The sequence below is a fragment of the Camelus bactrianus genome, chromosome 13 (assembly GCF_048773025.1).
Source record: "Camelus bactrianus isolate YW-2024 breed Bactrian camel chromosome 13, ASM4877302v1, whole genome shotgun sequence".
NCBI lineage: Eukaryota > Metazoa > Chordata > Mammalia > Artiodactyla > Camelidae > Camelus > Camelus bactrianus.
The window spans coordinates 43,157,403-43,174,045 of NC_133551.1; the positions used below are offsets into that span (position 1 = coordinate 43,157,403).

At 33.6% G+C, this 16,643-nt stretch overlaps 1 protein-coding gene across 2 annotated transcripts in view; it reads left to right on the forward strand.

Annotated features, from left to right (window-relative positions):
* Positions 1-16,643, forward strand: part of FAF1 (Fas associated factor 1) — a 376,835-nt gene that overhangs the window by 288,748 nt on the left and 71,444 nt on the right. For both annotated transcript variants that reach the window (XM_045514318.2, XM_010951821.3), the window contains exon 15: positions 2,360-2,448. In XM_045514318.2, the coding sequence (XP_045370274.1) occupies positions 2,360-2,448 (89 nt within the window). The remainder of the gene's footprint in view (positions 1-2,359; positions 2,449-16,643) is intronic.

The following is a 16,643-nucleotide window of genomic DNA, read 5'->3' on the forward strand; positions in this document are numbered from 1 at the left end:
CCAATGGATTTTAATATAACAAACTATAATAAGTTCATTAATATGACTTCAGATTCCTCAGATTCCACTTGTCAGTTTGGGTATATTAAAGTATATCTACAGTTATCTACTAAAATACTCTTTTTTTTTTTCCAACTATATATCTGTGTAAGGCCAGATTTGCTTCATAAATTTCAACCAAGACAACACATTGTAACTGGTTTAATGTAGATATAGATATGAGAACCCGAAATCCAATTGTGTTCTATTAAGCTAGACATTAAAGAAATTTACAAAACTGTTAAAATAATGCCATTCTTCTCACTAAACTTTTTCTTTTGGAACATAGAGTCATTTTTCATAAAAATGTGATATTTATTTGAACAAATTATGGGTCTGTTATTCTTTTTCAAATTATTGATAAATATTTTAGTTTTAATTTCTAAAAAGTAAATGTTGATAACTATAACCCACATAAACAAAAATTCTTCGGGGAATCTCAGTAGTTTTTAAGAGTAGAAAGGAGTTCTGGGGCCAAAAAGTTCGAAAACCACTACAATAGGCTATAAAAAAAAAATCTTCCTTGAACTGCATTAGCTGGTTCTTTTCTCTATCTTGGATCATTAAGGGCTTAGGTATATAAAGTACCTACAAGCCCAATTTGGCAGTGAGTCCTTAGGGCTGAAGTACACTTAATAAGCAGTGGCTTTAAGCCTGGAAATTAATGGCCAGTATGTAGTCACCTGTACAATTATAGTATTTTCCCATTGATGATTCTAGTACCCTCCATAAACTACTCATGCCCCATACTCTGAGTCTTAGTCACCACAGTTTACAAATAAGAAATGGAAACCCAAAGATTTTCCCAGTAACGAAATCTACATTGAAGTTACTTTTAAACTTCTTACCATTTGTTGTATCTATTAAATAACTACCAGTGATTGTGTGTGTATGCCTATGTTCCAGGCACTTTGTATTGTCTCTAATCCTTCTAAGAACCCTACAGAGGTAATCTATCTTCATTTTGCAGATAAGGAAATTGATCTTTAGAGAACTACAGTCCCTCCCTCTTCCCTTATTCATTTATTTACTAAGTGAATACTTATTAAGCCCTTGTCATTTATTAGGCAATTTCTAGGTACTAGACCATATAGTTATAAGTAGCAGAACTAAGGTTAGAACTCTTGCTACAAAGCCAGTTCTGCTTTCCCAGTGACATGATAACCACACCAAGATGTTATTTGTTCTCTAGCTCATTTATTGAGTGATGTGATCAAATTACATCATTTCTTTGGCTAAAGACCACAGATGCTCCCTAATCCCATGTTGCCAGTGGTCATAAGGAAAATTGGGAAAGGACCATTGAAAGATCATGTTAGTCAGGCCCTACTCTGGAATAACACAGACAAGGATGGTTACTATTTGTTGTCTCATTGATGGCCACTACATTAATGAGACAAAACACCTTCTCAGGCCCTGGAGAAAGATAGGCTTTTTTGCCTGTAGGTTTGAAAGAAGAGGGGAAAATGCTATATCTTTGTGTCTTCATAAATTTCTATCTTATAGATGAATCCAAAGTCAATAACAGGACTTACCGCATGCAGGAAATGGCATGTATATGCTAAATGTTTGTTGTGGACTTGGACAGGGAATAAAATAGTGTTAAGGAAAATCAAACATTTTAAATGTCCTTTCCATAAAGATTATAGTGTAGTCATTTGAAAGCAGCTGAAAGGGAAATATATCAGCTGAGAAAAAAAAAGAATTCTTTTTTCAGAAATTGAATTACTATTTCTTTCACCAAATAATTTTTAGTGATAAGAGATAATTCTAAGTAAACAGTATATTGAGGTAGCAAAGAGGACAGGATTTTGAGTCAGATTCATGTGGTTTCAAATTCTGGACCCATCACTTAACCAACTTGATCTTGGTTAGTTAGGTTACTTGAGCTCTGTAAGGCTCATTTTCCTTCTTTTTAAAATAAAAATCATAATGACACCTTTATAGAATTGTTATACAGATTAAATGAGATAATATATAAAGTAGTCTAATCACTGGCATGTAAACAAATGGTAGTTGTTGCTAGTGTTATTAAGTAGATATGTTTGACCCTCATGACCTGGATAGTCTTCTGACAGTGCTAAAAATCCTTATCAAGAGATTGTTCACTCAATCTAAGTATTCTAAAATTTCAACCGCCAGTATACTGCTTCACTCTTACTGAAAATATGGAGCTTTTCAATGAAAACATGAAAGTATTTATTAGCACGCTAGTCTGTAATTTTCTTAGACTGTATTTATTCCTTACTGATAAATTCTAGAATGATTACATTTTATAATAACCTTAATGTGAAGTTTGGCAATCTCCATGTTTTGCTAGGTAACACAACAGTGGATGAGTTAATGATGAGACTCATGGCTGCAGTGGAGATCTTCACAGCCCAACAACAGGAAGATATAAAGGATGAGGTAAGGTGAAAGGTTAAGTAGACCTTTAATAGAATTTGATGAGATAATTTGTCAAATGGTTATGCTTGCCTATGTCATGATTGATAAATAAGGATGATGAAGATGCGTTTCCACATGAACCAAGAACTTTTATGCTACTGAATTTACCCTTCAGTTCATTCTTTTCATGACCCCAGGACCCAACAATTTATTTAACTTTATGAACATTTATACTTCGCTAGATTTGAAGTGGTGGCAGGAGGTCAATTTACAGGAAATGAAATCTGAAGTATGTTTACAGAAGAAACCACAGCCTAAAATATCCTGTCTCTTATATGGATTTTTCACTCACTTTTAAAGTCCTCTTATTCTTTTTAAATATTGAGATTGATTAGCAATAAATAACATTTTACATTTGAATATAGTTTCGAAGCACTGCAAGAATTAGTAGATCTCCAGAATTCTGAATTTCTCCGTCTCCTGAGCATATTCAGATGGTATAGATAATGTGAGCGTGGAACCTCAGGTAAAATAATAATAACAGCAGTGTTTATAATGACAGTAGTAGTCAACACTTACTGAATATTTATAATGTACTAGGCACTATGCTAAACAAGTTACATTTATCATCTCATATGATCCTCAAAACAATCCCATGAGGCGGCATATGAGTCAGAGTTTTGGCAGGAAACAAATGACACTTTCAAACTGGGTTATTTGAGAAGAGTTTAATAAGGAATTATTTATAAAGATATAAAGGTTTATGGGAGCAGACAGTGGATAATACAGACTCTGGGCCTTACAGGGCTGGGAGAGGGTGGTTTATGGAAAGGACTCCTCTTTTGGAGGGATATAGCCAGCCCTTTGTGACCTGGTAAGGAGGAAACCAAGGAATAGCTTCACTTTCCTTTTATACTCTGACCTCCTGCTAGTACCTCCTATTGACCTAACTCAACTAGCAACAGAAAGGCAGGCAAGAGAATCCCCCTGGGCAAAAAGCTAAGTGGAGCATGGATACTGAGTGGTAATAATCCAACGCAGATTGCTACTGTCATCTCTACTTTTCAGATGAGAAAACTGAGGATCAAAAAGCCTAGGTTATTTTACCCAAGGCCACACAGGTAGTCGGATCGAGTAATCTCAAGTAATTATTAGTGCTTTATCAGTCAAGAAATTTCTGGATTTGGGATATAGCCTTAAGATAAAATATGGAACAAATATTACCATTTGTTAATTTTGAGATGCTAAATTCACATATTTATCTAATTATTCTTTTTAATTTTCTCTTTGTTTTCAATTTTTTTTTAAGAAAGATTTACATAGAACAAATAAGGGAGAGTTTGCTTTCTGAGCAATGATGAAAAGTTTCCAGGTATAGTGAGTGTATTCAATAGAATACTCTTTAACTATTGCAAATGGGAAACATGTAAACAATTTTAATATAACTTTGCACTATTGCATCTTACTTTATTTACTTGTCTCTGTCTTCCATTAGACTATGAGTTTAAGAGCAAGGGTTGTATCATATACATATTTGTAACTCTATATTCTAAGAGTGAACCTAGGACAATGTAGGCACTCAAGACATGTTTGTTAAATGATTGAATGAATGAATACTTGGAAGAATTTACATGACATAATGTCACTTGAAAAAATAAAACTTAATTACAGTAGTATAAAACCTGATGTATCCACATTAACGAATATGAGAATTCAGAGTGCTATAACTAGTTTAGAGTTTTAATACTCTTTAGGTTCCTTTCATTGCTATAAAAATGTTGTTTGTAATTTTTCTTTATAGTGTTTCATTTACCCTGAGGGAAAGGTATATGGTGGAAGGATGTTTATCTGTTACTTTATAAATTGACAGTGATATTTTAAAATAATGAAGTACTGTACTTAGTTAGGAATTTGTAATAATAGGTGTGTTGCCATTCAAGATTACATTTATCCTGGAATAGAGGCGTTGATTGACAATAATTCACTAAATACATTCTTCAGCCATTTAAATCTTGAGTCTCATTAGTACTAGATTTACAGATTATGCTGTATAATATGAATATGAATGCTCAATATTTGCATGCATATTTCCAGTTCATTCTTTCATCTTAATTTGTGTTCCTTATAATTCATTGGTAAAGAAGTTGACTTTAATTCCTTTAATACTGAGCACAAAATTTAATATGAGGGTTACAGGAAAAATCTAAGACTCCATATAATTGAAATTTTTATTGAAATTCAACTACAAGAGGTAAGGATTTCTCTTTGTTTTTAGAGGGTCTTCATGAAAGTTATCATTCAGGTAATAAGTAGAGTTCCTAAGGAAAGCTTTTCTTAGTTTAAAGCCTTATTTTTGACTGTGCATAGATCATGATTTGGTATCTGCTGTGGTATAAAAACAAAACAAAACAGTATCCCTTGTAATTGTAAATTTGGCTTTACTTTTTTAAAATTTTCAAATAAGGCTTTATGTTAAGCATGCAATTAAAATCAAATCTGTGAACAGATTTGAAGGATGGCTTCCAAGGCCTCAATTTGTTTAAACTTAACTTTGGTTCAGTTACCTCCATCATTTCAATGATTCTATTGTGTTAGTACAACCAGAGATGCCTATACTATAAAGCTTTTATTAAATAAAACCAAGCCCAAACCATATTCATACTCTGACTCATTCTTCAATGGTCCAGAATGGACTGACCTTTATATCACTAGTTATTCTGTCTCTAACTAGGAAGTATACCTATATATAGCTTTATTCATAGACATTAAATGGTATTGGTTTGGTTTTGTGTTTACTGAGCACCTATCAAGTTTATAGCACTGGGCTAGGTCCTGTGGACAGCGAGTGCTTTGCTCTAGTAAGGGGCTGCTGTCAAAGAATGAGGAGGAAAGCAAATACCAGTACATGACAGTGGCCACATTTTAGAATCTGTTTTTTATTACATCCTGACTCCAAACAGTAGATGCTTCCTAACTTGTAAATAGATTCAGTTTTTTTCCATATGCACTATTTTTTCAGCCATGAGTAATCTAGAAACCTCTGATTATCGAGAGTTTATTATACTTTGTTCTTGATCTGTTTATTGTTTCATCATTTGTTTGTTCATCCATTCAACACTACTTTATTTAGAATCTTCTATCATAGGTGCAAGGATTGCCGCTTTCCAGCCTAACCACTCTAATTAACTCATATCTGAGCAATGGTTTTGTAGTTAATGGTGACGACCCAAATGTTAGAAATCAGGGCAGATTTCAAGGGCAGTTATATCGTTCTCAGTTCTTATGTAATTTTAGGAATACACTAGTGGAACATGGGCAAAATATTTAGAGAGGTGTTCTAGACTTACTGTAAAGGATTCTGATTTGGGGCTTAAAAAACCAGTACTTCCACAGCACAGGGTGGGCGTGCTTATTGGCTCATGGCAGCATTTTGTGTTTCAAAAGAAATTGTTGGCTTTGTGTTTGTTCCATGGAATATGTAACTTTTTTGTCATAAGCTTTCTCTTTATCTTACTGTATAAGTCATCACAAGATAGAGAATAGAAACAGTATCTTTGTGCAAAAATTAAGGCAAAATTCATAAAACAGACTAAACTTTAAAAGAATCTTTCACTATTAGACTTCTTTAAAAATATATCTGGACTACTTTCCGAAACTAGCAAGAATACCATCAGTAGTTCTATTAAGAGACTTTTCCCTGATACAGCTGTGTATAAACTTTTATGTGAGATTAAAAAAACACAGTATTTTTTTTATTGAGTTAAAGTCATTTTACAATGTTGTGTCAAATTCCAGTGTAGAGCACAATTTTTCAGTTATATATGAACATACATGTATTCATTGTCACATTTTCTTTTCGCTGTGAGCTACCATAAGATCTTGTATGTATTTCCCTGTCCTATACAGTATAATCTTGTTTGTTCAAAAACACAGTATTTTTAAACATCAGAATTCCAATGCAAAAGCCATAGAAGATCTAATACCCAGAAGTAGCTTTAAGGAGGAAGGGCTAATGGAGTTAACTGTTAATGATTATGGCACTAAATAGATAGCTAAGTATACCATAGGTGCCTTTCTGTGTAGGTAGTTGCCTTCTGCCCATAAGTAGGTTTGATTTTTTTTTTGAGATATTATTGACATATAACATTATATTAGTTTCAGGTGTACAATATAATGATTTGGTATTTATATATATTACAAAATGATCACAGTAAGTCTAGTTAACATCCATCATCACAAGTAGTTATAATTTTTTTCTTCTGTTGTGAATTTTTAAGATCTCTCTTAACAGAATTCAAATATACAAAACAGTATTATTAACTGTAGTTACCATGTTGTATATTACATCCCCATGACTTATTAATTTTTAACTGGGAGTTTGTACCTTTTGACCACCTTTACCCATTTTACCCACCTCCCAACCAACCACCTCCTCCCCTCATTCCAGTCTCTTGATAATCTTCAGTCAGTTCTCTGTATCTATGAGCTTGATTTTTTTAGAGTCCCCATATAATAAGATTATATGATATATATTTATTGAACATAGCATAATGCTCTCAGGGTCCATCCATGTTGTCAGAAATGGCAAGATTTTCTTCTTTTTGTGAATAAATAATACACACACACACACACACACACTTACTTATATACCTACATACCACATTTTCCTTATCCATTCATCCATCAGTGAACACTTCAGTTGCTTCCATGTCTGCACTATTGTAGATCATGCTGCAATGAACATGGAGGTGCATATATCTTTTTGAGTTAGCATTTTTGTTTCCTTCAGATAAACACCCAGAAGTGAAATTTCTGAATCAGTTAGTAATTCTATTTTTAATTTTTCTGAGGAACCTCTATAATGTTTTACATAGTGGCTGCACCAATTTACATTCTGAGCAATAGTGCGGAAGGGTTCCCTATTCTTCATATCTTTGCCAACACTTGTGTTTTGTCTTCTTGATAACAGCCATTCTAACAGATGTTTTTACTATTGGGTTGTATGAGTTCTTTATATTCTGGATATTAACTCCTTAGCGGATATATGATTTGCAAGTATTTTCTCCCATTTGGTAGCTTGGCTTTTCATTTTGTTAATAATTCCCTTTACTGTGCAAAAGCCTTTTAGTTTGATGTAGTCTTACATGTTTGTTTTTGCTTTTGCCGCCTTTACTTGTGATGTCAGAGCCAAAAAATCGCTGCCAAGACTGGTGGCAAAGAGCTTATCACCTATGTTTTCTTTTAGGAGTTCTATGCTTTCAGGTCTTAATTCAAGTCTTTAATCCAATTTTAGTTAATTTTTGTGTATGATGTAAAACAGTAGTCTAGTTTTATTCATTTGCATGTGGCTGTACAGTTTTTGTAAAATCATTTATGGAAGAGACTGTTCTTTTTGTATAGTCTTGGCTCCTTAGTTGTAGATTAATTGATCATATATACATGGGTTTACTTTAGGGCTCTCTATTCTGTTCCATTGATATATATGTTTGTTTTTATGCCAGTGCCATACTGTTTTAAATACTATAGCTTTGTAATATATTTCAAAATCAGGGTGCATGACGCCTCCAGCTTTGTTCTTTTTTCTTAAGATTGCTTTGACTATTCAAAGTCTTTTATGGTTTTATACAAATTTTAAGATTGTTCTATTTTTGTGAAAAATGTCTGGAATTATGATAGAGAATTAGTGAATCTTTGTAGGTTGTATGTGTCTAGATATTAATCCATTTCTTCTAGGTGATCTAATATGTTTACATGTAATTGTTAATGCTAGTCTCTTATGATCCTTTGTAGTAGTATCAATTTTAATGTCGCCTCTTTCATTTCTGATTTTATTTATTTGACTCCTCTCTCTTTTTTCTTGGTGTGTCCAGCTAAAGTTTTGTCAATTTTGTTTATCTTTTCCAAGAAAAAGTTTTTATTTCATTGATGTTTTCTGTTGTCGTTTTATTCTCATTCAGTTCTTTCCACTCTGATCTTTGTTATTTTCTTCTACTAACTTTAGGTTTTGTTTGTTGCTCTTTGTCTAGTTCCTTGAGATATAGTTAGGTTGTTCATATGAGATGTTTCTCATTTCTTGATGCAGGCATTTATTGCTATGAAATTCCATCTTAGAGCTGCTTTTGCTGCATCCCATAAGTTTTGGTATGTTGTGTTTCCATCTTCATTTGTCTCAAGATATTTTTTGATTTCTTCTTTGGCCCTTTGGTTGTTCATTAGCATCTTGTTTAATCTTCACATACTTGTGAATTTTTCAGTTTTCTTCTTGTAATTGATTTCTGGTTTCATACCATTTTGGTTGGAAAAGATGCTCAATATGATTTAAGTCATCTTTATTAAGACTTGTTTTGTAGCCTAACATAATCTGTCCTGAAAGACAGAAAGAATGTGCACTTGAGAAGAATGTGTTTTTTGTTGCTTCTGGATGTAATGTTCTATATATGTCTGTTAACTCAATCTTGTATAACATGTTGTTTAAGTCCAGTCTTTCCTCATTGGTTTTGTGTCTGGATGATCCATCTATTATGAAAATGGGGTATTGAGGTCCTCGCTATTATTGTATTGGTATCTTTTTCTTCCTTGAGGTCTGTTAATATTTGCTTTATATATTTAGGTGCTCCTATGTGGAGTGCATAAATATTTTAAAAAGGTGTTTCATCCCATGATTTTTCTCCATAGATAGACCCAGATCACAGAAGATGATAATTTCTCTCATCTTGTTTTGTATATTCATTTTGTAAATATTTATTGGTCTTTTTCTATGTGCCAGATGTAGGGCACCAGTAACACAACTATGAGCAAGACAGAGAGGGTCCTTGGGCTTACAACCCAACAGTTCCAACAAATCTATAAAGTAATCAGGTGGATGAAGCCCTAGGAGCACCAAGCCAGGGTGAGCTAGACGTGCTACATAGGCAACTTGACATGAAGCACATAGAAGGGCTCTTGCGTTCTGCCAGTGCAAGCTATGAGGCAGGTAAAACAGGTAAGAAATAAGATAATAATAGTCACTCTTTAAGTTCCATGCCAGGTGTAGTTCTGATCTCTAAGGCAATGTTTTTCAGTGTGTTTCCTAGATTACAACACTACTCAGCTAACTATCAAAGATTCCAGGCAGTTAGGTATGAACAAGCAATGTAATCAATTTTGTTCACATTTATTTCACATTTTGAAATGTAAAATAAATTATGATATCCCTCCAAATCCCATTTCATTCACCATATCTGTAACAACTTATTAGACTTCTCACATATAACAAAGATTGCATTGGTTGTTTAGTCTTGACAAATGTTCGTTTAACTAGGGCAGTTGATTTTGGCTTCTGAACTTTCATGTCATTCACATGTTATTTTATGTGTTATGTTACATGTTAAATTTACATTCATTTTTCCTTGCTTAAATTAATTATACTCTTAGCTCACCAGAATTGATCATGGCTAAAATGTGGTTCATTAAAGCATAAAAATAATGATGAAGATAGTATAATAAATGCTGAAAATCAGTATAGATAGTTCAAACTAGTTCAATAAAAGTGTAAACATAATTCAGAAAACTCCAATGCTAGTATAGAAAATGCCAAGGCAGCTGAGTCTGATTGTGATGATTTCATTCTAGCTTCCATAAAAGAAAATTTCAACTAAGAAGTAAATATATGAAAACTGATTGTATAGAAAACTCAATCTGTTTACACCTACTGCCAGTGTTTCTCTGTTAATGAAATTTTTCATAAAAGCACAAAGCCTTCAAAGTTTTTGTTTTGTTATTCGGTAAAGTCCAATGACCTACCTCTCTGTTAAATCAACAGATTTTTTTCAGAACAAGAGAAAAATAATATTTACCATTAAAAATTTTTAAATCTCATTGCTTAAGTCAGAGAAGTAACCAAACCATAGAAGAAAAGTTGCTTCCAAATTGCACTTCTTAAGGTAAAAATGGTGTAAATTCTATTGCCGAGAAACTTGTAAATCCAGCTACAAAGGTAACAATTTTTTAAAATGCTCAAATGAGACAGGAGAATGAGTTCCTAGAGAAGTACTTCGTCCAGTGGCACTGTTGGATAGCATGCAATGGCAACAGGATGGTCTGTGGAAGAGCAGTGACTACACTGTGCACACTATCTTGCTTTACAGTTAGATAAAACCACCACTGTGTGCAAAGTAAGAATTAGTTCTTGGCGTATGTGTATGAGGTAGAAGTAGTCATCACTCTTCATTCTATTCGTCAAATGTATATTACAAGAGAAATTTTTGACTTAGTTAATGATTATTTTGCGAGTTCTGAGTTAGATTTTAAAAGATAAGATTGAGTCAGTGGTGACAGACTAACTTTACTTCAAGGAACACCATCTAGAAAATGAAAAGACAACCCACAGATTGGGAAAAAATCTTTGAAAATCATATATTTGATAAGGGACTTGTATTTCAGAAATATATAAAGACCCTTACAACTCAATAATAAAAAAAATTACCTCCATTAAAAATTGAGCAAAGTATCTGAATAGACATTCTCCAAGAAAGCTATGCAAATGGTCAATGAGCACATGAAAAGATGTTCCACATCATTAGTCATTTGGTAAAATGCAAATCGAAATCATAGTGGGATACCACTTCACACCAACTACAGTAGCTAGAATCAAAAAGTCCTGTAAGTGTTGGTGAGGACATGGAGAAATTTGAACCTTCATAGACTGCTGGGGGAATATAAGATGGTGAAACTAGTTTGGAAAATAGTCTGGCAGTTCCTCAAATGATTAAACATAATTACCATGTGATCCAGCAGTTTCACTCCTGCTTCTATACCTGAAGTGAAATGTCCATACAAAGATTTGTACATGAATGTTTATAGCAACATTACTCATAATACCTAAAGGGTGAAAACAACCCAAATACTCATCAAGGGATGAATACTCATCAAGGTAAGTGAAATGTGGTATATACATACAGTAGGATAATTTTCAGCCACAAAAAGGAATGAAGTCCTGATACATGCTACAATATCAGATAAATTTTGAAAACATTATGTTAAGTGAATGAGCCAGTCACAAAAGACCACCTATATGGTTCCACTCATATGAAAGTCCAGAATAGGAAACTATAGAGACAGAAAGTAAAATTGTGGTTGCTTAGGGTTGGATGGGGGAAGTGAGTGGGTTTGGAAGATAGGAGGGTGATAGCTAAAAAGTATGTGGTTTCTTTTTGAGGTGATGAAAATGTTCTAAAGTTGACTGTAGTGATGGTTGCATATACCTGTGACCATATCAAAAACCATTGACTTGTACACTTTAAATGTGTGAATTATATGGTATGTATGATTTACATCTTAATAGAGTTGGTTTAAAAAATAAAACTAACTGTAAATTCAGCAAAGAAGATTATGGTATTCAAATGAAAAGGATTGTACCTGAGTATCAATCTACACACTGCTTTACTGAAATGAATAGCTAGTAATTGACAATATGTCCCTCAAATCTTGATATGGTATTGAAGAAAATAATGAAAATTGCTAATATCTTTAGGCAGTTTCAAGTAGACATCTTTCTAGTAGAACATTCAAATAATGGAAAGGGAGTCTAAGATATTCCTTCTTGGACAAGTGTAATAGTTACCTAAGTCAGTGTTCTGAGTGTCACCTGGGAACTTGTTAGAAATTCAGTTTCTCAGCCCCTTACTGCATACCTGCTAAATCAGAATTACGAGGGTGGGACTCAGTAATCAGTTTTAACTATCTATACTGGTTCTGCTGCATGATAAAGTTTGCGATCCTCTGCTCTAAGAAAGGTGTGAGCATGAGTTTTTGTAATGAGGCATGTAATAAAAACTTTCTAGGACACTAATAATAAAGGTAAAAATAGTAAGGCCTTGCTCAAATTTTATATAACAGCAATATATTCTTGAGAATCCTAAACCTACTTTTTAGGGCTAAAAAAATCATAGTTTTTAATTTTGAGAATAAAATTTCAAAATTTATTAAGAAAAAATGAACTGTGGTGCACATGGCTTTAATCATCAAGATTTTGATTCTTTCCAGAAACTTAATAATTTTCTTCATTCTTCAGTGAAGGAAATTTATTATATATAATAGAGGGTATTTCAAATCCCTAATGAAGTCTTCAACATAACATAAGGAAATACTTTTTAGAGCACAAGCAACCAAAGAATGAATTAGGAATCTACTTAACGACTATCCCCCAAGGTTAGACAGTCAACCTTCCATCTTTTGAGTGTGATAAACTCATTGACTCATTGACATAAGTATGACATAGCTTAAAGTAGCCCTGTATGAGAAATGTCTTTATAATTTGAGTCCCTATTTGCTCTAAATATTCAGATATAAATGAAAGAGCCAACAAGCATTAGATTCTATTCTTAGTGACCTCCAATTGGAATTTTCTAAATTATAAAATAATTTAATTAAATTAATTTAATAAATACTAAATTAATTTAATAAAATAGAAATTCTCAATTGTTAGAAATAAAGAAAAATGGAATATGAAAGCTACCCTACAGCTGAAACTAGTAGTCATCAAACTGGATGTAAATAGCCTTGGTGAATTACTGCAAACACTATCAATTACCTTTTAACTGATAGTTTATCATTTACTAAATATTATGGCTAATTTTTATTACCTAAAAATTATTATCTTAAAATTTTTCCTAAAATTAGTGGTTTATACATGGGTCAATATCATAGGCTCAGAAATTGACACATTGTACACCAGAAATCGATACATTGTAACTGTCTGTATTTCAATTTAAAAAATAAGTTAATTAAAAAAACAGGGAATTCTCCATGACCTTGGATTTGGCAGTGGTTTCTTGAATGTGACATGAAAAGCACAGATAATAAAAGGAAAAATAGATAAGTTTGGACTTCTTAAAAATTAAAATTTTTGTGCATCAAAAGAACACTATCAAGAGTAAAAAGACAACCCTCAGAATGGAAGAAAATACTTACAAATCATATATGATAAGGGTTTAGTATCCAGAATATATAATGAATTCCCACAACTTAACAACAAAAAAACAAAACAGCACAATTCAAAATGAGCAAAGGACTTGAATAGACATTTCTCCAAAGACATTTCTACAAATGGCCAACAAGCACAAGAAAAGATGCTTAACGTCATTAGTCATTAGGGAGATACAAATTAAGACCACAGTGAGATAAGTATATTCTTTTTGCTGTAAGCAAAAGCTTTATGAGCTTTAATCCTGAAAATAACACTTGTTGGCAAGGATGTGGAGAAATTAGAACCTTCGTACATTGCTGGTTAGAACATAAAATGGTACGTGGAAAACAGTTTGGCAGTTCCTCAAAAACTTAAACAGAATTATCACATTACCCAGCAGTCCATTTCTAGGAATTGAAAACAGGGACTCAGAACTTGTACACAAATGTTCATTGCAGCATTATTCAAGATAGCCTAAAGGTGGAAACAATCTAGATGTCCCTCAACAGATGACTGGATAAACAAAATGTGGTATATGCATACAATGGATTCTTACTCAGTCATAATAACGATTGAGGTGTTGATACATGCTACAACATGGGTGACCCTTGTAGACCTTGAAATGAAAAACGCCAGACACAAAAGGCCAAATATTGTATGATTCCACTTATATATCTTGCACAGGCAAATTCATAAGAACAGAAAGTAGATTAGAGCCCAGGGACTGAAGGCATGGGGTGGGTTAAGGAGTTACAGCTTAGTGGGTATAGAGTTTCTGTTTAGGGTGATGAAAAAGTTATGGAAATAGATAGTGGTGATGGTTTGTGCAACATTGTGAATGTATTTAATGCCACTAAATTATATAATTAAAATAGTAAATTGTATATTATGCATATCTTACTATAATAGAAAAAGAAAACAAATAATACACATGGATATTCAGTACTTTTAAGTGTAGAGGATTGGGAGATTGCTGTGGCCTGGCAATCTTGTTGATTCTTGGGCTCAGAACTTGCTGGATACTACTGGGGACTGACATAAAGTAGAAAAGATTCATGCCCTACCTTCATGAGCTTTAATCCTGAGCAGTTTATCACTCTGTATTAAATTCCAAACTTCTTCCTCTTAGGGAAGCGAGTACCTTAAGAAGGGAGCAAGCATGTGTTGAGTGTCTGCTAGTGCCAAGCACTATGTTAGATACTTTATGTAAATACTCTCTTTTAGCTTTCGTGATAATCTTACGATATAGTTATTATCCCTGTTTTATTGAGGAGGAAAGTGAGACTTATAGAAATTAAATAATTTGCCCAAATTCACACAACTGTGTCAAAACTAGAATACACACTTACATGCTTTTCATACATTATCGTCCCTTGTAAAGCTGAGTTACATTTACACTAAAGATTCATGGGATAAACTAAAGCAGAGCTCTTACCAAAGTTAGGTAGAATCAGAGTGGATTGGCTTGAAGAGTAGGTCAGATAAACTCACAGATTCCCAAATATCATATTCACTTGAGTAGAATAAAAACATTTGTCATAACTGTCTACTCTTGAGCATGGAATGGTGCTCACTGTTAAAAAGTTATATCCACACCCTGTTTCTTTACATTTGTTGCTCTTAAAGTGCCTGCTGATGGATCTGTCCATTCATGCTTGACACCTCAGCGTAGAAGTTAGTAATTTGTCATATGTGAAACTAATGTAAAGAGATTTATGACTCAACATTGGCATTGCAATTCAACACACCTGTTCAGAGCCAGCCCTTCGCATTTTTCCTTCCTTCGCCTGAGGTGAAGACTTCTTCATGGATTACAGTAACACTTTTTGACAAGCTTAGACTGGGTGGAGCTGCCTTGTAATGACAGAGCACAATTGATGATATCTCAGTAATGCATTCTTTTTTGATTTGGGCTGTCAACATGTATTACTGTAAAGGCACTCATTTTTAAACAGCTGGCCCAACCTGTCCACTTTTTGTTTTTAGTAGCAGTGGAGTCTAACAAAGTATGTTTATTTTTCTAGTTATGCAGTATTAGCTAGCTTTCAGGATAGTATATCTGTTTATTGTGTTTTCTTTTCGTACCATTGTTTTAAAAGTAGCTATATTAGTGTTCTCCAAATAAAAATTAAAGCCTTCTACTACTTCTAAAGTCTTCTCAAGTGGCTGTTGAGATTTTCCCAATGTCATAAACCTGACAGACACCTAAAGAAGATGTTAACTGAAACTCTCTTAAAGCAGATCCTTTAAAAAGATTCAGAAGAAACTGTTGATGTCTTAAATGCTACCTAAATCCCTATCTTTGGAAGCAGTCACATTCTTCATGAATTTTTCTTTCCCAGTAGGCAATATATGACTATGTTTGTGAGAAGGAATTTGGGAGTTGAAAGTACATGTGTATTCTACCTTTACCTTAAATTTATTTGCCAGAAGATTGAAGACCTACCACTGGTTTTTCTGGAGAGGTTAAAAAAAAAATAAGGGACAGTACTTTTCTTTAAGGAACTTACCATCTCCAGTTGGAAAGCTAAAGCGTATCCTTACAAAAATAGACAGTTTGTCATATGACCCAGAGAATTCAGAAGGGGTGATCCGTAGAATCAGAAGAGACTTCTCTGAAGAGGTAAGATTAGACCTGGTACTAGAGAGCACAGGACAGTTCGCACTTGCAGAGATGAGAGGGGAAAGCGTTGCAATGTGGAGAAAGTATGACCAAAGGAACAGTGTAAAGAAGTTGAAGTCATGTTGGTCCAGTTTAGATATAGCAGAGAATCTGTACAGAAAGAAAAGCAGGAGTCAAAATTAAGTTGCCTGCCATTAGTGTTTTTAACAAGGCACCTTTGCCTTTTAAAATTACTTTTTTCTGATTTTTATGCTTCTCATGGGGGATACTGAGAATTCCTTGGCACTTTTCTTACAGTTAAAAATTTGCCTTAACATCAGTTACCCTGTCCAGTTACCCATCATGCTAGCAAACAGAAATTGCAGTATGGTGTGAAAACACAGCAGTGGCAATAAGTACAAAGTATAGAGGTGACTTAAATAAGACTTTTTGGAGGACGCGTTTGAGTCTTCAAGTGTGATGAGCAGATGTTCACCAAGTAAAGCACCATTAATTTATTTCTTTGGCCCCTAAATCAACACATTCTTATTAAGGACCTGCTTTGTGCTCACACTGCTAAGCACTAGCAGATACAAGGATGACACAGTCCCTTAGATATTCAGTGACATGCAAACAAAGGATTCCAATGTAATGATGTATTTCCAAGGT